At 40.8% G+C, this 27,509-nt stretch overlaps 1 protein-coding gene across 2 annotated transcripts in view; it reads left to right on the forward strand.

Annotated features, from left to right (window-relative positions):
* Positions 1–4,001: 4,001 nt before the first annotated feature.
* LOC134489417 (lateral signaling target protein 2 homolog) overlaps positions 4,002–27,509 on the forward strand; it is a 35,505-nt gene continuing 11,997 nt past the window's right edge. For both annotated transcript variants that reach the window (XM_063292084.1, XM_063292085.1), the window contains exons 1-4: positions 4,002–4,139; positions 25,395–25,535; positions 26,599–26,736; positions 27,214–27,416. In XM_063292084.1, coding sequence (XP_063148154.1) covers positions 4,098–4,139; positions 25,395–25,535; positions 26,599–26,736; positions 27,214–27,416 — 524 coding nt within the window. In that variant the 5' untranslated portion in view covers positions 4,002–4,097. The remainder of the gene's footprint in view (positions 4,140–25,394; positions 25,536–26,598; positions 26,737–27,213; positions 27,417–27,509) is intronic.

Below are 27,509 nucleotides of genomic sequence, written 5' to 3' on the forward strand. Positions count from 1 at the left end.
TAAACTTATCTTCACTAATCAAGTTAAGAATAATTTGGGAAGAAAATTTTGGGCAAGAATTCTCAAAAATATATTCACTCTATTTGGTTTAGCAACCAATTGATATGTGCCAACATGAAGAAATGCACTATCAAATTACTCTGATATTTAACACTAATTATATTAGAACATACTGCCAGATATACAGTAATAAATATCTCTGTCTACAAAACTTTTAAGAAATTAGTGGCAGATTTCATTTTGCTAAATTTCTATTTTATTTTATTTTTTTATTTTCATTGTATTTATTTTCTATCCCACTTTTTAAAATAAAAAACTCAAGGCAGCGAACATACCTAATACTCCTTCCTCCTCCTATTTTCCCCACAACAACCACCCTGTGAGGTGAGTTGGGCTGAGAGAGAGTGACTGGCCCAAGGTCACCCAGCCGGCTTTCCTGCCTAAGGCAGGACTAGAACTCTCAGTCTCCTGGTTTCTAGCCCAGCACCTTAAGCACTAGACCAAACTGGCTCTCTAAATACTGGAAATCTCTGTCTTATTTCTTGATATAAAGCAATAATTTGCACTGACAAATGGAAAAAAAAACCCAGACAAGTGTGCATTGCTGATATAATATGCAAATTTAGTTTATTTGCCAGAGGAAATGATGTTCTAAAAAGCAAACACTTGCCTCACATAGCATTTGGGTATTTCCATTTGGATAACTTTATCTGAGTGTTTTCTGCAGTGCCCAAAAGTTGGCTTTTCCTACCTGGTAGCTTCTGTGATTCTGATAGATTTTTGCTTTTTGCTTTTGTTTTTTGCATTGGTGGCTGGTGTTATGTTCATTATTTTATTCACCTGTTGGATTTATTCTTGCTTTGTGGCTCATATTTACCTTTAATAAAATGCAAAACAAGTCATGTAACACTCTAAAGTTAAAGTGTTTATTTGTTTATTTTTCAAATTTATATAGCTGCTCATCTCATATATATGACTCTGGGCAGCTTAAAAACAATTAAAACAAATATAAAAACAACAATCAAAAAGAGCAATACAATTTTTAAAAAGGAAAAATATATAAAAGCATATAAAACCATAATAAAATACTTAAAACTCACAGCCAAGGTAATCCCATTCATCAAGCAATCAGTACAGCCACTGTACTGGCTCTACCACACTCCCAGGTCCCCATGCCCATTGGCAAAACCATGTCTTCAAGGCCTTCTAAAAAGCCAGCAGGGTCAGGGTCAATCCAATTTTTTTTTCAAGTTAAGATCAATTCCTAGTGAATATATATACTTTTCTTGCCAACAGTATCAAAGTATACTTGTAGGGGCTTTTACCAGTACTGAAGTTTGCCACTGTCTTCTTCTAGAACATTTTTTCGGTGTTCTAGTATAGTCAAAAACAGTGGGATTTCCTAGTGGTCTTCTATCCTTGTACTACCTAGGCCTGACACTGCTTAACTTTTTCAAGATTAGCAAAGGTGAGCTACAGCAGGTGCTGCCACTTGTGGTGAAAGAGCACCTTAGAGGTTAATAAATTTAATAGAACACAAGTTTTCTAGTCCAATTCAGAATGACTACTGTAATAGATTTGTAATTTCTAATTTCTAACAGGAATTGTCTTCTAGAAATTATATAGAAGTAATGAGTCTTGAAAGCTTATTTCCAGTAACTTAACAGTTACAGTAACCGAAGTATTTCTTGCAAATCAAGGTTAATGGTATCTTTCTCTATAGACCATATTAACTTCCTCAGACTGTGGAATACAAGAACAAATGTTAGCAATCCTGATACCCACCTTCAAGCCAAAAAACGTCATTAGGCTATGCAGGTTCTTACATCAGTGTCTGGGTATCTCAGTGAAGTCATCTCGAATCCTCACTGCGGCATTATGTAAGCATCACTTTATTTATAATGATAGTATCTCTTATCTTCTTGTCCACGACAGCAGCAGCCTTTGCTTAGAAAAAGGTCATGGAAAGTGGCCTCAGGAAAAAGGAGATCAGGGCTTTTTCTTTTTTCTTTTTAATTGGTATTTTACCCTAAGGGCTATTTCTCAAACATACAGGCAGTTGTAGATTCAGGCTTATCCAAAATTGTAGATAAAACAATTGTACATTTCTTCCAGAGCAAAACCAGAGTATTTGGCAAAGAAAAGTAATTTCACATTAGGTTAGTGAAAACTAACCCCGCCCCCTTTAATTAGCACATATGTATACCAGGTAGAGACTTACAGTCAGTTAACTAAGGAGATCGGGTAACTGTGGTAGCGGAGTGGTTATGTTTATAATCCCATATAATGGTGGAAGCAGTACATCATCTCCCCTGTTTGCGAAACATTCAGTTGGTCAGTAAATTATAATTGCCTGTAAAACCCCTAAGCAGAAATTGCATAACTACTTCAGGAATAATTATATCTGTAGCTATAAAGTATAAATGTGGGTGAATTAAAATATGCCAATGTTAATTGTTCATAATAACAGACCCTCTGAAACAACATCATCTTAACTCTCTTTCTTAGACTAGATATTCTGAATTTGGTCACCAGTGCAAATCAGAGGGATGGGGAAGGATGAGGAACTCAGTGCAGGGAGGATCTGTTGACGCAAGAGCAGCCTTTGAAGGCCTCCTGTGTGAAATCTGAAAGTGCCTTCCTTCAGCCTGAGACTCTACTGCAGTGTTTCTCACCCCGGCAGCTTGAAGGTATGCTGGCTGGGGAATTCTGGGAGTTGAAGTCCACACATCTTCCAGTTGCCAAGGTTGAGAAACACTGCTCTGCTGTATAGCCAATATCCCTGTTGCTACATTAGAAATCCAAGACTCCGGGGAGGGACCCATTCAGATTTTATTCCCTTTGATCTAGTTAGTCTGGGGGCTCCATTCCTTCCTGCTTGCCTCCTGGCAATCCTCGGTGTGTGGCCAAACACCAAGAGGTGCAGTGGCCACATTGTTACACCACCATGCCAGGAACAGAGCTCAAATATAGGGAGGCTGGCAAGAGCACTGTTTGTGAGTGCCTATTTAGAAGTGCCTTGGCCTCTTCCACTTCATTGGGGCTTGTATGAGTTGTTGTTATGAACATGAAATGAGCCTTTTTTAAAAAATGAAATGTGTTCCTTGCTCTTTATTCCTTATAAGCAGAATGTATTTCTAGCTAGGCATCTCAAAGTGGGGAAATCCCTTGTTTAAAATCAAAATAATAGGATGGTCGAGTGGCCTGTTAACGTTTCTCATCGTCAGTACTGTACAGAAAAGAAGACAATGGGAAAGGACCTCTTCTTTCTGAAAAGAACACACTGAGCTGAAGTTGCAGGGCCGTTTCTGAGAGCAAGCGCAGGAGACAACCATCTCACCCGCGGAGCTGGGCGAGGTGGATCATAGGTAGTGCCTGCGCTGATGATCGCTTCCGGAACTGACCAGCGTGCACCCAACCTGGCTCCCTTCAGATGCGCTGGACTTCGACGTCGGAACCCTTGCCTGCTGGGAATACCGGAGTTGACATTCTACGCATCTGGAGGGCTTCAGGTTGGGGAAGAAAACCGTAAGGAGTAAAAACAGCCATACTCATGGTTCAAGTACCTGAAATGGCGGCTCTAAGGCAGGGAAATCGGCACAGCCTCTCGTTGCTATCTAGGCTTGTATCAGGATGGCCCGGTCAAGAAACCGGTTAACCGCACATCCAGAAACCACGAGCAGTCTCGGCTGCGGGCGGCGCCCGGCTCGCTGCTCGATCGGCAGAAGTGGAAAGGCCGGCGAGGGCGACCCCACCGCTGGCTCTAAGGGGGTAGCGTCCAACTCGTTCGCCGTCCCGCGGAGAGTTCGCCGCCGCCGCCCTCCTTCAGTAACTTTGAACCCGGCGAGAGCGGCCGCTTTGTCAATCAGCCGAGCGCCGGGGGAGGGAGCCCATCGCAACCCTACGAGGTCCCGTTCCTGCTGGCCAAAGGCCCGCCTCCCTGGGCGTGGCCAGGCGCTATAAGAACCCGGCCCGGGTGACAGAAGCCCTCGTCCCGCCTCTAGGCGGTGCTGAGCTCCCGCCCGAGATCGCTGAGCGCAGGTGTGTCGCGAAGAGCGAGGGCGAGTTCTCCGGCCGCTGCGCTTCCAGTCCCAGCCATGCTGCCCGCTGCTGTCCGGAGGTGGCTGCACAGACCCAAGGTGAGGCTGGAGCTCTTGGGGATTTCAGGAGCGGCGGTCCCGGGGAGCAGAAGCCGGCTGCCTCCTTCTACCCCCCAGTTGCCGGACTAGGCCTGGAGAGGTCCCTCTGGGGGAAGCTCTTCTCCTTGGCGGTCTTTCTTCCCGGGGCGCAGCCCGCAGCCCTTCCTGGCCGCTTCTCTGTCCGCGGTTCCGCCCCTCTTTCTGGAAAGAAACCGAAAGACCATCTCCGTCCGGGCTCTGACTTCACGAGAGCGGGCTTCTTTGTCCGAGGGCGCCCGGGTTCTAAAGCAGAGCTCTCTTGGCCTCCGAAGACGTCGCCCCTCCGGGTGATACGCGGGCCGGGTGGGCTGAGAAATCGAGCGCTGCTTTCCCCACTTTTCCGGTGACTGCTGGGGAGCGAAGGGCGGCTGCCGTTCGTCTTCGTAATTTGCGCTGTAGGTGTCCTTCGGCTTAACACCGGCTTATACCCTAACATGCCGTTGTGCGCTGTACGTGACTGTGGAATTGTTAGCTCGGTGTTCCGTCCCCTTTGTCTTGTCTGCCTCGTGCGTTTAATCGCGGTGTCGGTAAATCTGGGACCTCGCGGTCTAAGCAGCGGTGCTGTAGCTGTGCTCAAGAGAGGCAATGTCTATGCGCTCCCTCGGCGGTAATTGTTTGGGGTTGTCAAGGTCTCTCAGTTCGGTTTGTCTTTTTGTTGCTTCTTGGCTGTTTATGAGTTGACACTCTAAGAAGCTATAAGCTGTTTCTTAGCTCCGGGGCAAGCAGGTGTGGGCAGTTGCAAGTCCAACTTTCGTCCTGTCTGTCAACTTGGTGCCACCAGCAGTGCTGCAGAGGTGTTTTCTTCCGTGAGCTTCGTTTGGGAGTTTTAATTCAGGACCTTGGCTACAATTGTATGGGTACAGTCTTCACAATCCTGCAGGCTGCCTTTGAGGCAAGGCTTATGACTCAGGCTGATATCTGTCTTTCTAGTATGTAACAAGATATGCAAGGCATTGAGCGAAAAAAGGAAGGGGAAACCAATTATACAATAAACTGTAACTGAGAAACAAATATGCACAGCTGAGAAACATTGTATCGGTCAACAATCAGTTTAGGAGCCTCAACCAGCCAAAACTCTGTATGGGAAGAAGCCCCGTATGCTGCATTTTGTAGCAAAAAGACACGGGCCTTAGAGTCGTTGTTTGGGGAGGGAAGATCTAGACTGACTATGGGTGGAGCTGAGAGTCTGAGGCTTGTGTGTGAGTTGTCTTGCTGCATCACTCCTTTAGAAGAAGCTGTGAGTACAACAGGCTGTACAGGGAGCAGTACCGCCTATTGGTTGGCAAGAGAATGACTTCCTGCTGATTTATTTATGACTCACTTTCCACTCTGTCAAGTTCAAGTTTTGCAAGGTATAATTTGAGGAGAATGCTATACACCTGGCAGACCAGTAAAGATTGCCATACGTGTGAGCTGTAAATGGCACTGCATTTCTGTGGCTTCTAGTATTCTGTCCACCTCATGAGCTGCCTTCTGTCCACCTTGCCCAGCATTACCATCTTTTTCAAAGAAGCATCAGCCTTCATATTCAAAAGTATGATAATTTTTGTTTCATGTTCCCTGCTTCCAGTGAGCATTCGGGCTTGTTCTCCTCTAGTATCACATGGTTGGTTTTCGGTGGTCTGATGAATGTGAAGTCTTCCTCTTGCACAGAGTCCATCCCTCACATCTGTACATCATAACAGGGAATACCATTGAGTTGACTATTCTAACTTCTGTCTTGATGGAAATGTCTCAGTCTTTCATGAGTTTATCTAGGGCTCCCAGTACCTTTTTGGCAATTGCTGTTTTTCTCTGAACCTCTTTTGCACACCCACCATCTTTATCTGTTCTGGAGCCTACTGGAAACCACAGAAACACATCTGCAAGAAATGTGTAATGCAGCAAGAGCCAGGGTGGCGTAGACAGTTTTTATCCATAGGGTTACCATATGAGTTAATTGTGACTTGATGGAGCATAACAATAATACCAATTCCAATGGCATTGGAAGGCCATTGGCATAAGGCAGAGATGAGCAGGTTTCAGGCTTGAAAGATCTATTTTGCTACTGGAATCTTGAAGTCCCCCAAATATACAGAAAAACAGTTTACCGTGACAACATGATTTTATACCATGATTCTTTCTCTCTCTCTATTCCTCATTTACACTCACACTGGAATTTATAAAACTAGTTATGCAGATATTATTTGATTTAAGATAACTTGGTTTCACTGACATCAGAGGAATGCAAGATGAGTGGACTTCAACTCCCAGAATTCCCTGACCAGCTTTGGGAGTTGAAGTCCACACATCTTGAAGCTGCCAAGGTTAAGAAACACTGCTATGATTTGTTTTACCCATGCTGAGGCCGAGTAGAACTGTTTAACACTGAGGGAGCAAAGCTGTGCCTGAACTCCACACTGTGTGAGGTGAGTGGGAGCTGCGTGTCTTCCCATTAGATTCTAAACTCTTCCTTTCAGCTTCTGTTTTCTATATACATGGATGCAAACCTTTTACGCATGGAGGACTGTTCTGTACCAGACCTTCACCACATTATTATGCAGAATAGACAAGTTAATTGTTTTATTAAGATCTGGGAGCTCACAGAAGCTTTGCTCATCATTTTTAATCTTTAGCTTATTTACACCTGCCCCCATAATTAACAGTGCTGAAAATCAGTCATTCGGTCACTGAATTTTAATGGGATAATCTGGGGATGCTTTGGGAGCCACACATGGAGGCTGTAGGGCTGCATGTGACCCATTTTGGGGGGGATGTTGAACAATCCTACTCTGAAAAAAAAATCAGTGACCATACATGGTGCGAAAATGATATCAGTTGTGTGGAAGTGGCTGTTCCAGAAGTGGCTCTTCTATTATGAATTCCTGAAAATCCAGTTCTTGATTTTTTTTCACTGAAGGAACCAAAAATATTCTCTACTTATCTTTTACAATAGTTACGAATTGGAGACTTAAATGTGCTTCTGTTTCTTTTTCAAAAATATTGTCAAATTGGCTGTTTATACTATTTATGTTTGTAGGGGTAAATAACAAACAGAAATAACATATCTCACCTGTTAAAACTCACAGCATTATCAAAAACGGATGAGAAATGCATAGGAAAGAAATGAAGAAAACAGGAGTCAGCAGGAAAGGCGTTCAATCCATTGCACAGAGGATCTTGATTTAAATTGTTTATTGGCTGCAGAATGCTGAGATGCCCTCTTGTAGCATAACATTTATTTATACAGCCATGAGATAGTGAATGTAAAGGGCATAGGCCTCGGTTAAAGTCTAAAATGAATATTAGCCATTAGTAGAATTCAAAAGTGAGTGTAGCATATTCCTGCCATTAGGAAGACAGGCATGTTTTCTTCCATTAAGTTGTCGTATTACTAATCCAGGTTCACTGGAAAAGAGATTTGATATGATTGTCCCTTACACCTTGTCTATACTCCAGTGGTTCAAAAGTTAAACTTTGTTTTCTTGATTGTTCTGCAGCTTTATAGATGAACACTTTGAGTAATTTACATGGTGAGGAATTAAAGCTGTCACTCTTGTGCAGAGCAAGCGAATAACTGATAAGGGCTTTCCTACACTACAGCTTTGAGCCACTTGACTCCCATACTTAAATATCTAGAAATGAAGCCAGCTTAAGACAATACTTTCCAGATTTCAACCCCTTTAATGATGTTCTGTCTAGACCACACTTACCACAGTCCTCAATTGGTGGATTCCCTTGCTTTTTTTTTTACTCCTCCCGCCCATGCCAGGAAAGCAGGCATCACTATTTCCTTTCTGTGGGCAGCCCTTTTAGGACATGAGCTTCTGTTGATAGACCTTATACGTGAGCCCATGTCCATTGATGACCCCATATTTGACACCTTACTGTCTGTTTGGGGAAAGGAGTGAATAGCAAGGGGAGACCTATGGACCTTCTTACTGGCAGGACCCAGAGTGACTGCTTCCCCTGCCTTCACTAGATTTATGTCATTGGCCTGTTGACTAAACTAGGAAATTGAAAAAAAAAATCCTGGGAGAAGGCAACGGCAAACCACTTCAACATTATTAATGAAGGAACCACATGAGCTCATCTATGAAGTCACTAGGAATTATATTCTACTCAAAGGAAACAGTTAGCTTCTTTCCACAAGACTTGTGGTCTCTGCCACCTCCTCAAGTATGTATTGCAAGCAGTGTCCCACAAAGACTCGCTTCACTCAGTAACCAAAATGAATTTGGGATCATCACTGCAGCTGCTTCTTCCTGAAGTCCTCTTCTCAAGCCAAACGGCTTGGAGGGAAGTGTGAGGTAGTTCTCTTGTTCCATGGTTTGGACCAAACAGAAGTCATGTGAAAGACCTTTGCAGTGCCTGCCCTCTCCAAATCACAGAAGACTCAGAAAAGGTGAGTGGCAGAGAGAACCTTATTTTAAAACAGCTGTGGATATCTACATCCTATAATTTATGACCTTTAGCTGAAAAGATCAGAAGTTCCAGTGAGTTACAAAGTTCAGAAAGAGAGGGACTATTGTACTGCTGGGCACCTTTAGCCAAAGGCCTTCAGATTTTCTGGTGATCTTTCCAGAATTTCATTATCTTAGGCCTCCTCTGTAAATATTTTGAGCTGAGCCAATATTTTTCAGAAGTTGTGTAACGCATTTAGCTTAGTTTTAAAGTCATAATGATATTTAAAGGTTAAAATGAGGTTTGCGTAACAAGAAGCCCTTTCTGAAAATAATTGATTTAACCTTTCATTCTTTTCAATAAAAGAGGATCCCTCAGCAGATTTTTCTTTGGATTGGTTCTAGGATTAAATTATTACATAGTAACCCTTACTCTCTATCCTCTTCCTCAAACATTGGCCCAAGTATGTGTTGAATGGCTTCTGACTTTTTTCTGTGTTTCAAGATTTAGTGTTATTATCTGTGATATTCCACATAAAGAAATGTCTGGATACAGATATTTTCAACATAGTAAATCTAGATAGTTTTGAGTATAAATCACCAGGAACAGAAAATAGGTCATGATTGTGATGTTTGGGTGAAGAAAAATTTGTAATTAGCTGAGCATGTATCTTTATCATGTTTTACTAATAACATGCTTTGTATTTGTTAACACATTGCAAACATGCTGTTGAACCATAAACATCCACTTTGATTTTGGTTAACCACTTTGAAATATTCCATTCTAATTTTAAAGCAGCTACAGTGATTCCTATTTTGGTTCTAAGAACGTTGTAAAGTGTTAGTCTTGATATTGACTGTTTGCTCCCACATAAGCCTGTTTCCATATTCTGACCTTTAAGATCTCTCTATCTCCCCTACACAGATAACAACCTAAAATTGCACTTATTCAGTAATAGCAGCCTGTCTTTGTGGTTGCTCTTCCCAGGGAATTTTGCCTAATTCTGCCTTTTCAGCATCAGGTGAAGCCATTTTTATTGGTTTTCTCATTCCATATATTTATATTCAGTGAGTTTTTGTGCCGGCATGCTGATAGATTTACCTGGTTTTGTGTTATCTTTCTTCAGACTTCTAATCACATGATATGTTTTCATTTTATTTTGTCTGTTTTCAGGCAAATAGGAGGGGATGCAAATAGGTATCTACATATAAATAAATAACAATCCTCTCCTGTCCTGATCTGTTTCATGACTTTTACACAGCACTCACTCCAAATCCACTGCCTTTTCAAAATAAAAGCCACGCACGATGCAGTAGTTTGAGCCTTCTGCACAGATTACTACTTTTTTGTGATCATCTTGGGTTTTTTTGCCATATATCTAGTTGTTGCTCATAACCACAATCAATGTAATCAGGCCTGACCTTGCAATGACCTGTATAACAAGATCATCAGTTTGGACCAACAAACCTCTATACACTTTTTCCCTGAATATTCTGAATGACACATATTCATTCTTATGACTGGCACAGGAAGCTGGACTTAAGGCATGATAATTAGAATTTTTTGGCAACCCAGTATAATTAAATCAACTTTCAGTGACCCATCTCTGCATCACCAGAAAACAGAATCAAAATACTAAGAATCTGTGTATGACCAGGTTCATTTGTTATAATGTGGTCTTCTTTGATTGTTAAATAAGTCACAATACCAAATTCATACAAACTATCACTAATCAAACCATGACTTAGTATATGTGAAACAAGTCTACATGCTTCACAAAGAAGTTACTTATCTCGAAACATGAGTTTCCAACTATTCAGTTGTTTGCAGAATTAATATAGATCAACCATGGATGATTGTAATGAATTATGGCTTCAGTTTATTGATATATGTCTTTAAATATACATTGTGTAAGTTTCTTTTTTCAGCTTTTTCCCCTTTCTTTTACAATTTTGTGTGTGTGTGTATATATATATATATATATATATATATATATAAACAAAAATAAAAAATAAAAATTACTTTTCCTTGAGAAATGTCATGATTCAGGAAAATAATGGGCAAGAGACTATGTTTAAATCTTACATAGTCTTCAAAATACAACAGCTGCCAGTCAGAGTTCAGTATTAAACTATATGAACCAATGGCCTGATTTGGCAGAAGACAGCTTCCTACTTTCTAGACTAGAAAATCTTGTAGGTATGAATCATGACCTACACTGTCCATTGCTAGGATAACCCAGCATGATACACTTCTCCAGAGAGCAAGCTCTTCACATAATGTGTCCAAAGTAGGATAATTTGAGCCTGGTCATTTGAGACTTGAGTGAGAACTCTGGGTTGATTAGTTTGATCATCCATTTGTTTGTTTTCTTGGCTGTCCATGGTATTCTAAAGGGTATTCTCCAACACCAAAATTCAAAAGTATCAATACTCTTTCTATCCTGCTTCTTCAAAGTTCAATATTCACTTCCATAGAGTGTCACAGGATCACAATAGTTTTCACTGGGAAACTATTACCTGCATTACAGTACTGTATTCTGATCTTTGGAGGTATAGACACATCACAGCATCTGAATACCTTTTCCAAGGCCTTCATTGCTACTCTACCAAGTGCTGGTCAACAAAAGATTTCTTGATGGCTGGTTCCTTTACTGTTGATAGTTGATCCTAAAAGGTAGAAGATATCCACCACTTCAACATCTTAATTGTCAATTCTAAGGCTGGCTGCTGAACCTTTTGTCATTAGTTTAGTCTTCTTGACATTTAATCTTAGTACTCTTTGACTTTCAATATTAGATCTTGCAGATTGCTTGCATTTTCAGCTATTGAAATACTGATATCAGCATAGTGCATGTTTCTTCCTCCAGTTTTAAAACCATGTTCATCATATTCCTCCAGTTTTAAAACCATGCTAGTCATCTTCCAGTTCAGGTTCCCTCAATATATACTTATTCAACAAATAAATAAGGGGAGAGTATACTGTATTGTACAGCCTTGTCTCATTCCCTTGCCATCCTGGAGTCTGTTTTTCCATGTTCTCTCTGGACTGTAGCTTACCAATCTATGTATGGGGACAATGTGATATTCTGGGATTCCCACTTTTCTAAGCACATTCCACAGCTTGGCATGATCAACACAATCAAAGGCCTTTCTATAATCAGTTGTCATGAGTGCCGTTGAGCTGAAGACATCAGCGCAATGGCACACATGACAATAACAAGGAAAAGGGGAAGGGGCTCAAGATAAGTAGCCATCAACTTACAAAGACTAAAGAACAAGATACAATGGCTAAGCGGATCGCGAGGCACACCCAAGCTGTTAGCGCTAGCACAACTGAGATCGCCCAGCTGACAGCAATCACCGGAGGAATAGGGAAACTGATGATGGGCGATCCCGGAGCGCCAGCGGGGCCTCGCAACCCCTCACCTACCGGCAAGACAGCATGTTGGACAAAGGGGGGGTGACGTAACCGCGAGTGAGGGGGCGCTGACCGGCGCGGGGTATTTAAACCCCGCACCGGCGCGCTCCTGTCACTCTCAGCTTTTTTCTACCACTGTATCTACACTACGAATAAACCAGAGCCTGCTTCAACGGAATCAGTGTCTGTGTGTTACTCGGAGGTAGGCAGCGCATGACATCAGTGAAGCATATATTTGCTTCTTTTTTTTGTATTCAAATTTCAAATATTCCCTAAGAGTAATCTAGCTGCATTTGTGAGCCAGCTGGACTTTCTGAACAGGTATTTGAAAGTCCCATGTAAAACATATTTTAGTAGTAAACAGAATATCAACCAGAATGTGTACTGTATCTCTTATGGCCAGCTAGAGTCTGCAGTCAAGAATGAATCAAGTAGCACTCCATAATTAAAACACTGACTTAAATAGAATTGAACCCCCATCCAGAATGCATGAAATCCTACCTTTCTGGCCAAACTACTGCTTTAAGTTCCTCTGCCATGTCTGAATTCAGCTTCAATTTACTTGCTTGTATTCAGTCTACGGTATATAATATTTCTGCAACTGTGCATGACTTGTGGGCCTTCAGTATTTCTCTGTTCCAAGACAACTTCTTTCAGAGCCAGATAACGGCCTTGGTGCTGAAAGATGATGAGACACATTGGATAATGAATAGGATCGAGTTTCTGTTGCCCTTATGCTAGAATAGGCCACACATTAAACCAAAGATATTTCAGTGTCAAGAAAAAGTGAGGAGTCAATTTACAATAGATTCAGAGAATCACAGTCCTCCAAAGCTACCTTGAACAACAATGCTACAATGCATGTGTCTTGTCCAAAAGGGATGTTCCTGTACTTGGCTGATAGTGTTGTAGTTTAAATCAGGGTGCTGAGGTATTATTCCCACCTACAAAGAGGCATATATAACCTTAGGCAACTAGTCAGTCTACACATTCCCATTTGTTGTAATGATCCAGGAGAGATGAGCAAACAGATGATAAATGGGCCTCAGAAACTACAACTTACCCAACAACACCTGGCTCAGAGGCACTGGAACCAAAGCTGCATTCACGTGGCTATCCATATGTGCAGTGTTATCCTCACAGCAGATGTGGAGGCCTCAGCAAATCTGTGAAGATGTTTAATATCTCAGGGATGATCCATTTGAAGAAGTCTACATATCCCACCCAGAGAAGTTCTACTGGAAGGTGCTATGCAGATGCAATATGCCTTGGGGCCTTACTAGGCTTTTTAGCACTTCTTCCTTTCTGATTGGAGTGTTTGGCTAAGAACTGCTACTTCCCTCACCTGGCCTGTATCATGGAATCTAATGTCTTTTTTGGAGCTGACTTTTGAGCTACCAAAACTTATTACTATTCTCACAGTTTCTGAAAAACAAAACAAAAAACCTATAGCAGCCTGTGACTCAGTAACAGATCTAAGATTGCAAGGAGGAAGCCTGTGTAAAAATCATAATGGAAGTCCAGTCGGGACTAGTTTTGGTTTAGATGTTTGACCTTTTAAATCTGTACCATTTCTTTGGGTTTGTATTTAAAGGTTATATGAATTCAAGGTGTGTCATCAGCTAAATGGGTAGAAACATCTGGCTAGCTATTGCTAAAAGTTTAGTGTTTGTACTTCTGAGAGCATCCTCTTTTTTTGTGAAAGTTTCTTCCCTTCCCAAGCATACCTTTAGGGAGTGTGTTGGTACCATTCTATACCATAAGGTTGGGCACTTCCTAAGATTGTAGTATAATTTCTCTTAATTCTGTAAAATGCCACTAAAAAGTCAGCTAATTTGGAAATGATTCTACATCATGCAAATTTACAGTCAAATCTGGTTGGCTCCCTTGTTGCCATCTGTTTCTGGTATCCTTAATCAGACTAGAGGGAGAAAAGGAGATTCTTGATAAACAATAGTGCTAATATGTCTGTGTGACCCTGAGCCTTCTTTCTCCACTTGCATCTAACCATGATGCAAACATGCCCTGGAAACATTGTGCACGCTCTCTCTTGCTATATCTCCAAAAATTGCCTTCATCTCCTTTTCAGCCCGTGAATAAGTTAGTGAATGGGGGAAATCCCATACCAAGAAGTTCAGACATGTAAAAGTTAAAAGAAAACTCTTTGATCTGTCAATAAAATCTAACCTGTTGATCTAGATAATGAGCAGAGACCATTAAAGCCAAGGAAACTCAAACTCTGAGCAACCACTCAGAGCAAGGGTGCCAGGTCCATTTTGCCTTAGTTTGCCTTGTTTGACAAAGGAGGAGCCGCAACATCTCCCAGGCTGCTGCAAACCAAGTAAGCAGGAGATGGTGGGGAAAAGGTTTGGAGAACCCCTCAAGGGAGCCAGAAAGCCCCATTTACCACATCCTAGGAGTGTATGTGTAAGTACATCTCACACTTAAGTTGGGCTTAAATTGTCTTTAACAGTGTTAAAGTAGTGCTTTTCCCCCACCCCCATCCAACAACAGCTGGTGTGTTTCACACTTCACCCCTTACTTCAGAAGAAATTCAGATGACCAGTAGCAGAGAGGCATTTCCTGGCTCTTTCAGGTTGTTGCAGATATATTCTGATGCTCTGGTCAGCCTCTTCTGCCTTCATTTTGCTGTTGTCTCCTAGAGGGTTGGACACAGCAACCTATGAAAAGTAAAAGAAACTACTTGCCAGGACATAGAATTACAATATTTCATAATTATGCTATTCTGTGACATACTTTTTATTTTTTTGTGTTTATGTGTGCCTTCAAGTCAGTGTTGACTCCTGGTGACTGCCTGAACTAGTCCCTGCAGTTTTCTTGGCAAGACTTCAGAAGTGGTTTGCCATTGCCTATTTCCTAGAGCTGAGAGAAAGTGACTGGTCCAAAGTCACCCAGCTGGCTTCGTGCCTAAGGTGGGACTAGAACTCACGGTCTCCCAGTTTCTAGCCTGGTGCCTTAACCACTACACCAAACTGCTCTCATTATATATATATATTCATTATATGTATTAAATATGGTTTTTCTTCTGTTTTTTCCTTTTGGATAGTTGAGTTTATGTGTTTCTCATGGTTATTTCCAGTTTTGTAAAGATAATCACTGTTTAGTTTTATGCTTTTCTTTGCTCTAGCAGATGGATTCCACTGTAACTTAGTGGGGGAAAGCTCTGAATGTCTAAGTTAGACAATTCTATAACTTTAAAAAAGACAGTCTCTTTAAATCTATGATGCTGACTTTGTTAGCTCTGATCCAGTGTCATTTGGAGAATGCTGCATGTTAGAAAAGGGCTAACTTTTCTGTGGTGAGTGGGAAATAGTTTGGTGCCCCCAGTACATTTTTAGGAATAGGCCTACACCCAATTACTTGTTTTGCACAGGGAGGGGTATGGTGTGAAAACAGGAAGGCAAACAACTTGCAAGGAAATAATTTTTCCATTTTCTATGGTGGTTGTAGGCAAATAATAATAATGGCTGGTTGAGACCTTGTATCTGGTGCCCAGTGATACTTCCCTGAGTTGAGGAATGGATGGGTCTGATTTATTTATTGTTCTGAACTAGTTGTGGCGATGTGCTTAGGTTAAGTAGGAACACAGCTTATTCACTGGGGTTTCTCAATTATTATTTATACAACTCTTTGGCCATGTTAAGGTACAGTCAGTTATTTTTTCCCACGGAGGTGGAGATTTTTAAAAGGGTTCCATAAACTGTAACTACTAACTACTGTATATATGCTTTGTTACATGGGCAGAAAAGCCATTGTACTGGAAGTATTATAATGGTTTCTGCTTTCTTAAAGACTGCCATCTATAATTTATATTCTATCTGCCCTTTGCTCAGATGAAGGCTAATAGAGGTATATTTAATGATCATTAGGATACTCAATCCCCTTCATGGATTATTAACTTGTAATAGTGAAGGGGCTTGCACATCCCAATAACGTGTACAGAAGGGAGTAGGTCATACTGTAGACAAGGGATGAGATTAAGATCTACTGGAAAGGAAAAGAGGAAAGCCCTCCAGTATTCTGCCAAAAAAACCAAATGAACATTCACAAAACAGGACAATGAAATAGACCAGAATGGCTCACTTCACATCAGAAATTCTATTGAGGACAAGAAAATCATGGAAGTAATGGAGCTGCCATCTTTATTGAAAAGGAATGGGCCAAAGTGAGTACTTGGATGCAATCCCAAAAATTATAGAATGACCTCAATTTGAATTCTAGGTAAGTTAATCAGCATCTGATCCAAGTCTGTGCTCCAGCTATAGTTGCAGAGAAAGCAGAATCTGCATTCAGACAAAAAAGATTTTTTAAAAATCAATACGTAAAGCGGAAGTTGAAAAGATCTTTTGCAAAAGTTTGAGCCACACCCCCAAAAAAGACATCATACTAATGATAGCTAGAAGTAAAATAGCAGCTAGAATGATGGGAAAATTTGGCCTTGATGCAGGAAATGAAGTAGGAGACCAACAGTCTAGAAGATGAATCTATCAATGACATCACCAGATGGACAACACCAAAATCAAACTGTCTTTTATATTCTGTAAGCAAAGATGGAGAAATTCTATAAATCAGTGAAAAGAAGACCTGCTGCTGACTACAGCTCAGATCACAACCTGTTTCTTGCAAAATTACAACTTAAACTAAAGAAAACAAAACCATGAAGCCAATAAGATATGAGCTCAACATTCTATGCAGTGAAAGTAAAGGATAGATTTAATGGATTTAATTTGATATATTGCCTGAAGAGCTCTTGACTAAAATTTGTGACTTTATTAAAAATGAAGTAAACAAAAATATCCCAAAATACAAGAAGTAAAAGAATGCAAAATGGCTCTTTGCTGAACCATCAAAAGTAGCTGATGGTTGGACTTCTGGTGGGAACATGGCAGACTGAACAGCTGTGCCTGGGAGCTCTGCGGGCAGAACTGGCATTGTGGCAGTTTTTTGGGCTCAGGCTGGTTTCTCCTGAAGCCCAGGAGTGCTTTTCCAGATCAAGGAAAATGCTAAGAATTGACCCATTTGTCCTCCGGACAGTGAATTGCAGCCAGGAGATTGTAAACAGCGTTTGCGATTGACAGGTAAAACTTCACCAGGAGACTGGGACATCACCATTTCCAAGCTGCACTGCAGCCTTAAAGGGATGTTAAGTCCAGCCACCTCATTTCTAAAGCACCCAATTTATTTTTTTTAAAGTATCTGTACCTCAAGAGAGGCTTTCTACATTAAGGAGAAACGATCTCTTTTGGTGCTTATCATTATTTTTGTGATTAATTTTTTTTTAAAAAAAATTCTTTTTAAGCTTTGGATTTTGCTTTCCATCCAATACTAAGGAGGGTTGAGAGTATACTATCATCTCCCTGTTGTTATTTTTGTGCTAATTTTGAAGATTTTAGCATTTTTCCTACATACTGAATCTGCCGTTCTGAACTTTTACTTTCCTGCCACTGCTTTCTCTGGAGAACTGACTGTTATCTTAACTCAGTTTGGAAATTTTCCATTATCTTTTACTTTTGCGGGTTAAGTACCTAGGGGGCGCCATAATTTACTGCGTGAGACATGGATGATCTTAACCAGGCTCTCTCTGACTTCCACTGAGATATTACAGCAGATTATTAAGCAGAGTTTTTCTGATTCCTGCCAAGTTATTATGCAAGACATTCAGAGCATTGTGGAAAAATGTGGTCTAAAATGTGCCATCTGGTTGAGGATACTGTGGACAAAATTGAAGAATTTAACAGCGATGGAAATGCTTCTAAGAGCCAGATTGGGGCTTCTGTTGAAATGTCCGATGAAATTGACAATGCTGAGTTGAAGAAGTTTAACCCAGAAGTTGAGCTGCAAGACTTTGAGTTGTAAGAAAGTCAAGAATTTGACTTTCTGATGGAAAAGAAGGGTTATTATGTATGGGAGATTTTTTGAAGAGAAGTCTATGTTTGTGAGGGGACTAGTTGGGCTGTTTGATTTCTTTAAGAAAATAGCTCTGTGTTATGGGGATATGTAAATGTTTTGAAGTGGGTTAAGGGGCTAAAAATATTTATCTGGATGGTCTTTTGGGTTTGGCTGATTTTACTTATCATTAATGATTGGGATTAAGATTAAGGTTTTTTAAAATTATTATAATGGCAGACAATTTACATGCTTTTTTATTTTTAATCTTTATTACAGTAGACAGGAATATATAGAATAGTAGTAGGAAGGGAATGATTAAGTAATTGTTATTTTTGTGTGGGGGAGTTGATTAGGTGATTTATACTTTTTCTTTTCTTTTAATATAAGGGGAGGGAGCAATGGTATTTAGTGATTTTTATAATGTGCTAAGGGGTTGACTTATAGAAATAATGTGATTTTGGTTTAATATAGAATAAGGGATCGGTTATGGAAAATTGCTGTATATCTTTGATGGTTAAAGTTGGAAGTCACTTCTTTTTGTAATCTACTAAAAAAAAATTTCCTCTCGTGTTTTCACACTCTTTAGTTCTTTTTTGTAGGTTTTTTTTTTTCTTCTGTATCTTTTATCTTTTTTCTGAAATTTGATAAAATTCTTTAAAGAAAAGTAGCTGATGGTTGGAAAGCAAAAAATATACACAGAGGAAAAATTGCTCAATTAAACACGGAGTTCTACAGAAGAGCAAGAAAAGATAGGGTATATTTAAATAACGCAAAGAAATTGAATAGGAAGGACAAGAGGTTTATTAAAGAAAATTACAGAAATCATGGGAAACGCTTATGCAAAGATGAACATGATAAAGAAGGCAAAAATGTATTGGCAAAAGAAGAAAGAAATTAGGGATGGCACAAACATGTAGCAGACCTGTATCAAAAAGTTTCCAAAATTGATGGCTGTAAGGACTGATAACTGAACTACAAACTGACATACTGGAAGGTGAAGTTAAAGGGCCCCTAGGAAATAACATATTGCAAATAAAGCTGCAGAATTGATGAAGTACCAGCAGAACTGTTCAAAAATTTACCAGATTATGCAGTTGAAGGGGTATCTGCAGTTTGTAAGCAGATATGGAAAACCCAGCAGTGGCCAAGGGAGTGAAAAAATCAATTTATATAGAAAAGGGAGAGCCGGTTTGGTCTAGTGGTTAAGGCAACAGGCTGGAAACCAGGAGACTGTGAATTCTAGTCCTGCCTTAGGCATGAAAGTTGGCTGGGTGACCTTGGGCCAGTCACTCTCTCTCAGCCCTAGGAAGGAGGCAATGGTAAACCACTTCTGAAATCTTGCCAAGAAAACTGCAGGGACTACTCCAGGCAGTCACTAAGAATCAGGCATGATTGAACAACAGAAGAAAAAAAAAACCTAAAAAAGGACAGTGCTGTGTTTGAAAATTGTGCTTATCTCACATACTACAATAGTTTTACATGCTAGTAAGATAATGCTCAAGATTTTGCAATCCAGACTTCAACATATATGGGATTAAAAACTATACGAAGTACAAGCTAGGTTCAGAAGATGCAGGAGTACCCTGAGATCATATCCAAAGGATAATGGAAACAGCAAGGTTGTTTTTCTTTACTGATTATAGAAAGACTTTTAACAGTGTAGACCACAACAAATTGGGAGTAGCCCTTAAAAACATAGGAAAAACAGGCCTATTGAATTTGAGTGGTGACCAGAAACAGATTGGAATATGGAGCAGTTAAATAATTTCAGATTGTTTCCAAATTGTGAAAAGAACTAAGGTTGCATCATACTGTTAACTTACTTGTTTGACTTATATGCAGAACATATCACAAGAGATAGAAATTGGAATTAAAAATGCTAGGAGAAACCTCAACAAGCCACATTGGTGGCTGGAAGTGAGGAGCACTTAGGGAATCTCTTGTTGAAGGTGAAAGAATGGAGGTCAAAAGCCAGTCTGATGCTCGATAATAATGAAAAGATAAGCTTATGATAACAGGCAGGGCTGACACAATCCAAATAGTGGAAAAGTAGCTGGAGTAGTAACAGATTTTATCTTCTTAAACTCAGAAGTTCACGAGCATAGAAACTGTAGCCATGAAATAAAAAGATGTTGCTACTTGGGAAAAACAGTGTCAGATTGAGACAAACTACTCATATTCAGAGACTTCACACTGACAACAGGATTATACACTGTCAAGGACGTGGCTTCCCTAAATGTAACATATGGCTGTAAAATCTGGACCATCGGAGAGGATGAGCAGAGAAAGATGTATGCCTTTGAATTATAATCCTGGGGAAACCGCAGAGAATACTGCAAGAACAAGTCATTCAGTATTAGAAGAAGTAAAACCAAATTGCTCACTGAAAGTGCTAATAGTGAAGTGTTGGACATATAACTCAAAGGCAAGAGTCACTGGGGAAGACCATGATGCTTTGAAACTTGAGGACAATATGAAAAAGGCTGATGGGAAACAAGGTGGCCAGACACCATCAATAATGACACAAACATGAGCATACAAGACCTCAAAGAGGCAGTTACTGAAAGACTATCCTGGCAAAATTGTCTCAGCTGACAGTCAGAAACAACAAGAACATGATGCTCAGTACAAATGATTGAATGATTAAATGTTAGTAACCATTGAGAAATAGCTGGGTTGGTCTGTAGCAAGAAAAAGGAAGTGTTGTGTGATTTTTCAAGATTCATTATGACATGGCCTCATTTTTATTTGTTCACTGAATTTCTACCCTGTTTTCCCATTACAAACAATCCCAAATCTCCCCATCTGAATAGAACAAAGCAGCTTAGTAGTGGAGCTGTATTGCTATTCTGTTTGTTACAGGGATGGCGAACGTGAGCCTTTGAACAAGCACATTAATAGTCTTACCAGGCAGTGGACCCTGAGTGAAAAGCTAGGAGTTTTGGATTCCGTCTCTCCTTCAGAATCAGCTCAAAGGGATAACAGATGCAAACACTAGTTGTTACTGGCTGACTTCAGTGCAGTATTTTCAAACTTATAGCTTGGTCCCAAGGTTAATAAACTGCAGTGGGCTGGTACTGGTGGCATGAGAGGTGATAATTTTTCATATCTTGCTCCTGCTGCCTTTTTTCCTATTTCTATTTCTATTCATTTATTACATTTTTTTTACACTGCCTGACTCCCAGCAACTCTGGGCAGATCACAGATAAAAACACACAGAACAGTAAAATAATGCAATGATAAAAATGAACAAAAATGGCACAAAATAGACAACAACCAAAGCAAACCCACATTACCCAGAAGGGGGTTTCAGTTACCCTCACCAAAGCCCTGAGTGAAGAGCCGGGTCTTCAAGGCTGTCCAAAAAACAGGGCAGAGGCCTCCTGGGTCCTGGGGGAGGCAGGGGCTTATTCCAGAGGGCAGGTGCTACAACAGAGAAGGCCTACTTCCAGGGACCTGATAGAGGACAGGCCCATTTGATTGGCCTGCCCCAGGACCCAATCACTCTCTGGAACAGTCCTGGGGCAGGCCAATCAAATGGGCCTGTCTCTCTGCAATGGGGAAGAGTGACACCAGTGAGCTGAAAGGCAATCAGAGAGTGATCTATTGAATACAACTGTGTGAGATTGACATTAAAGACAGTTTTATTAATAAGTTGAGGAAACCTAACTAGCCAGTATATGTTAGCCACTTAAAACAAAAGGGAAAAAAATCCAATACTGATTGCTTAGGAGCAAAGCAAAAGAGCTTCCAAGTTTCCCTGATGTGCCTGTGTTACAGGAAGCCGGACTAGGTGGGCTTTGGCCTGATGTAGTAGAGTTCTTGTTTTGTGACAGTTTTAAAGCTTCCTGCTTTGATGTGTAAATTTGATACTTACATGGGTGATCAGACAAATGTCTGTTTACATTTCTGTGTTGAGGACATATATGCATTATATCAGGGATAGGCAACATGGTACTTGTAGGTACCTCTGTACTCACAGACACATCTTTTGATGCTTACAAGACCTCCTGCTCTATTTGCCTTTAATTTTTTAAAGACTCTTTGAATTAAAAATGTTACCTTATGATAAATGCCTGTTTGGTAACCAGTCATGCTCAGGGTTGCTGCCATTTTGTGAACAGGAAGATTACCTTGTTGCAGCAATTTGTGAGCTCTCCCACAATATGCTCATACTCCAAATGTGCCCTCTGCCTTGTTTTCCACTACATGCTTGAATTGATTTAATTGTCTCCCATCTGAATCTTGGAATTAAAGAGAATTATACAATTGAAGTTCCCAAAGTTGATCAGAATCAACCATGTGATGCCATTGTCCAAATTCTAGGGGATGATTGAGTGTTTAATAAGAGATTTGTCTTATCTGTCTTAATCAAAGCAAATATTTGTAGCTCAGGGTTGAACTGTGGAGTCCTTGGTGCTCTCTGAGCCTTGTTGTTTTCTTGCAGACATTTCATTGCCAGACTAGGCAACATCTTTGGTGCAAAGAGGGAGTGGGCCTTGCTCTCAGTTTATATACTGTGGCTTGCCCTGCTTGTGTTGGTGGAGGTGTTGTTCTCTTCTTGGGAGTTCCTTGATTGGGCTGTTGTTTGCTGCTTGGTTGAGTGAGTTAACAGTTCTTTAATTAGGGTACATTGTGCTGTTTGATTGTTTATCTGGTGTCAATCCTAGTGTTAATCTTTGCATATCTGGGTGTTGATTGCTGGCGAGGAGGTGTTCTGGTCTTTTGGCTTTTCTATTGTCTCTTTTGAATGGTATGTAAATGTTATTTATCTCTATGTGTCTGTTGATGTCTGCTTTGTCTGAGTGCCAGGCTTCCAGGAATTCTCTAGTGTTTTTGGATTTGGCTTGGTTTAGGATGCTCACAGTTTCCCAGTTGAAAGTATGGTTGAGTCTGTCCATGTGTTGTGAGATTAAGGAGTTTTCATCATGTCTTCTGACTGCCACTTGGTGTTTGTGGATGCGCTCTGCTAGTCTTCTGCCTGTCTGTCTTACATAGTGGCTGTTACAGTCCTTACACTATATGTTATAGATGCCTCCTGGTTTTTCTTCTTGGGCTACTAGGTCTTTTGGGTTACTTAGGATGCTTTGAAGAGTTTTAGTTGGTTTGTGTGCTACGGTGATGCCATGTGGTTGTAACAGTCTGTTGGTTTCTGAGATGTTTCTGATGCATGGCAGTATTATCCTTTTCATAGCTTCTGTTGGTTGGGTTGTAGTGGGTTGAGTGGTCAGGCACTTTTTGATAAGGTTGTGTGGGTATCCATTTTGTTGGAAGATGCTATATAGATGATCTGTTACCTTTTTCTGGTGGTCTGGGTTGCTGCAGTGCATTAGTGCTCGTCTGAATATTGTTCTTACACAGCTCCTCTTGTGGGAGGTTGGATTGTTGCTTTGGTAATGGAGCACTTGGTTAGGGTGGGTGGCTTTCCAGTAGACTTGTGTTTCTAACTTGCCATCATTTCCTCTGCTGATGAGGATGTCCAAGAAGGGTAGTGTGTTGTTATTTTCTTCTTCCCTTGTGAATTTTATTCCACTGAAGATGTTGTTGATGGTTTCATGTGTTTTCCTCCAGTTGTTCCTTTTTATTATGATGAACGTGTCATCTACATACCGGATCCATACTTTGGGTTGTGTACGTGGGAGTGCTATCCTTTCTAGATGCTGCATTACAGTCTCTGCTATGAGTCCTGAAATAGGTGATTCCATGAGTGTTCCTTTGATTTGTTGGTATATTTGTCCATCAAACTGAAAGTAGGTGGTAAGGCAGAGGTCGATGAGGTCCACATTCTTATCTGTCTCCCTGCTATCATTAAAATAGGCCACCTTATGTTATAAGAAGTCCTTACTTCTGCAGTTCCTCAAAAAAAGTTCTCCACCTTTGTTATAATTACATCTTCCCCTTTTAGATTCTGCACGTTCCTTCCCAAGTATAATGTTCTATAGTTCCATTTCACTTCCTTTTTGTTTGTTTTGGTTATATATTAATTTGTATTGCATTCATAGTTTTCCTATGGTATACACTTTTATCTTTCTATCATGTTGATAAGCTTGGTTAGAAAACTGAGGTTCTCTGATATTTGAATCAATTATTAATAAAACATTAATACATATTGAATCAATATTTGAATATTGCTGAGCAACCAGCCCTTGGAGAATTTCTGTTCAATGAAATTGTTGCAAAAAGTGTAACCAGAAAATTCTCTCCTGTCTATGCTTGATCATCATCATCATCATATGGCATAGCAGTTCAGTGTTCATGCTGCTTTTTCTTGCTGGGAAATCCTTGTGAGGTCCAGCAGCCAGATGTGTAGACTATTTAGCCGTGACAAGCCACGTTGCCTGGGGTGCACCACGAGGAGGCTAATCTACATGGCACCGAGTTGGGCTGAGAGAGAGTGACTGGCCCAAGGTCTCCCAGCCGGCTTTCATGCCTAAGGCAGGACTAGAACTCACAGACTCCCAGTTTCTAGCCCAGCACCTTAATCACTAGACCAAACTGGCTCTCTTCTATGCTTGATGTCAGGGCTTTATACCAGGCATAGGGATGAATCTCTCTCCCTGCTCTGCATTCCCAAACAGGCACCAGAGTGTTAGACAAGGAGATTGCAAAGAATTAAGAAACTATTCATACAAAGAAGTTCTCCATCTGCAGCACTCTGGAATCCTGCCTTCTACATGTTTGTCCACACACACACATTATACAGCGACTTTCACTGGGGTGAGAATCAGAGGCTCCTGCCTCACCACCTTCAGTGCTGATTTCCCATGCCCCCATGTTGAAGACTTTACTCCACTGGCATGCTGTTGACTGATTTAGGAGGAATTATAAATCTTCATCAGTTGATCTTTGTGGGAAAATAATGTCTTTCAGCAGAAGAATAAAAATGTGAGTGGGGCTTTTAAAAAGAGGTGGTGCTTCTCTAACTGAAGCCCCATTGGTGGATCCAGTCCCCATCCTGGAGTAGACAGACTCTGTACATCCTTCTGAATGGATTGTTTTAGGGAATGGAGGCTGTAGCTTTGAAGTGCTGGAATTCAACAAGCCAGCTCTGGCTCTGCCCTCAGTTCACAGCCCCTGTTCTTTGACCGACTTGAACTGCAGACCTCATGGCCTAAGTTTTTGACTTTTTGTTTTCATTCTAATGGAAAGTAAAGTTTTATACACACACACACACGCACTTACATACACACACACACATACATATACACACATACACACATACACACACAATGTGTGTGTGTATATATATATAAAGTAAAGTATATATAGTCACTTTTTAGATTGCAGGTTGGACTGTGCACACCTTAATTAAAAAAAAAATCCCAGATATAGAAAACAAGCACACTGGGGAGAAAGCTAGATTAGAATTCACCTGGCAACTACTTTTCTGCATCAAGGGAATTTCTTTGTTTATATCAAAGTAGATTTAATTCAGTGCTGTTGAACGTGATGCCTCAGACTGTATGGCTTGTGTATAACCCAGGCTTTGCTTTCTCTGTTCAGCGTTCTGATCCAAGGCTACTGTCACAGTTTTTCTATGCTGACGAACGAGTGACTCAGGTGGTAACAGAAATCAACTGCCTGGATGTAGAGACTGATCCTCACCAATATCTGACGCTGTTAAACCAGTTGCATCTTAGTCAGGTAAGACAAATTGTATGAAGTGGTAGCAGATCAGGGGTCAGGAGGGGGTGAATGTGACTGTGCAGTATCCACAAATAGGAGAAGTAGAACATCCTCCTTGCGTTTTCCCTGTGTGTGTGCCTGCAAAGATTTCTATCAGCCTTTCTCCTGATGGAATTCCAGAACTGGAAGTTATTCCTGTCAAGGGGATACAAAGTAAGAGGTTTATGGTATGAACAGTCATTTTGTTTCCTACCATTCCCACTCAAGCTGGACTGCAGACCCTGGTAGTTAAGTAGCCTGACTCAAATGAATTTACTTAGCCTGTACCCTTCAGATGGTTTGAATTACAACTCTTATCGTGATCAGACAAACTGTCTAAAGGATGATGATCATGATGATGATTAATGTCTTCTAGTTAGTGTTGACTGCTAGAAATTGCCTGGACTAGTCCCTGCAGTTCTCTTGGCAAGATTTCAGAATTGGTTGGCCATTGCTTTCTTCCTAGGGCTGAGAGAGAGTGACTGGCCCAAGGGCACCCAGCTGGCTTCATGCCTAAGGCAGGACTAGAACTCTCAGTCTCCCAGTTTCTAGCCTGGTGCCTTAACCACTACACCAAACTGGGTCATTAATGGTTAATCTAGTTTTTTGCTCTTTCCAGAGGACCAGTTGTATGGTGCAATTTGTATAGCACTGATTGGCAAGAAGAAACATGGACATTTTGCAGGAATGTAGACTGTCGTCTTAGTGCATACTGCTAAGTATTTAAAGTAATCCTATGTTTTAAAAGTAAAATTTTAGCCCTTAGCTGAAGGGGAAAAATTAAACAGAGAACCATTCTTGCAAATGGAGCATACTGAATTCTGGAGCCTCCCCTTTTCACTTATTTCAGTGTAGCACATACCACAAGTGTTCTCTTATAGTTTTTGATTCTTTGAGCTTCATTCATGTCTGGGTCAAATTATGGGGCTATGGGGCTTGCCCCTCAGAATGGGTCTGAGAAGAATGGGTTTCTGTATATTGATATATTGGAAATCAGCTGAATGCATTTTTAGGAAAGTAATATTTCTTCCCTTTCTGGCAGGCTGAGTTACTGGCTATCATAGAACAGATCATGGAGGAATGTATCCCCAAGGAACGTCATGGTCGCGACTATGTCATTAAATTCCCCGAAGACCTTCTAGTGGACAACCTACGGAACCATATGTTGTTTGCTGCTGAGGTGAGTCATGGGGGGAAGATACTGAGATGCCTTCGCAGCTTCTGGATGTGCTCTGGGAGAATGAAATTTCTCGTAGTTTTGTATTACATTTTATATGTATTGTAAATGGAGCTGTACTCAGGCATAAAGGGCTTGCATGGCCACACTCTAACAGTCTGGTTTTGCTGTTCCAGTGACCACCTCCTGCATTCTTTTACACTATTACTGATTTATTTAAAAGGTTTGTATGGCCATCTGTCTTACAGCATCACTCTGGGCTGCTCACAAATTATCTATTATGGTCCAGGTGGTTGCTGAATCTTTAGGGCATGAGGATTCCTTCTTCACTGGGACATAGTCTGGGATTATTCCAAGAGTTAAAGCTCCACACCTTGTGGGACTACTCACCTGATCCCTGAAACAACTTGTATGCTGTGTTGGGGAAAGGCCACCAAGGCACAGGGAATGTTCCTTTATCCCTGGGCTCTTTCCCTGTAGTGTCTCATGGCACGCACCTATATTGATGTGGAGGAGGCAGATGGAGTGCGGCTGCGTCCTCTGGCCAAAGATCTGCTGTGCAGCTTGGAGGTGGTGCGGATGGTACTCCGAGAGCAAAGCTTAAATCAGCCTGGACCTTATTCAGAGACTGTCCGGAGAGCGTTAATCCGCTTTGATGTGCTTTTTGCTGAGTTTGAACTGAGGTACGAACTAAGTTCACTCATAGAGTCACTCTTTTAGTGAGATGGGTGGTGATGAAATTTGAAATATAAATAAAATATCTCAGTTTAGGTCCT

The sequence above is a fragment of the Candoia aspera genome, chromosome 2, assembly GCF_035149785.1.
Source record: "Candoia aspera isolate rCanAsp1 chromosome 2, rCanAsp1.hap2, whole genome shotgun sequence".
Taxonomy (NCBI): domain Eukaryota; kingdom Metazoa; phylum Chordata; class Lepidosauria; order Squamata; family Boidae; genus Candoia; species Candoia aspera.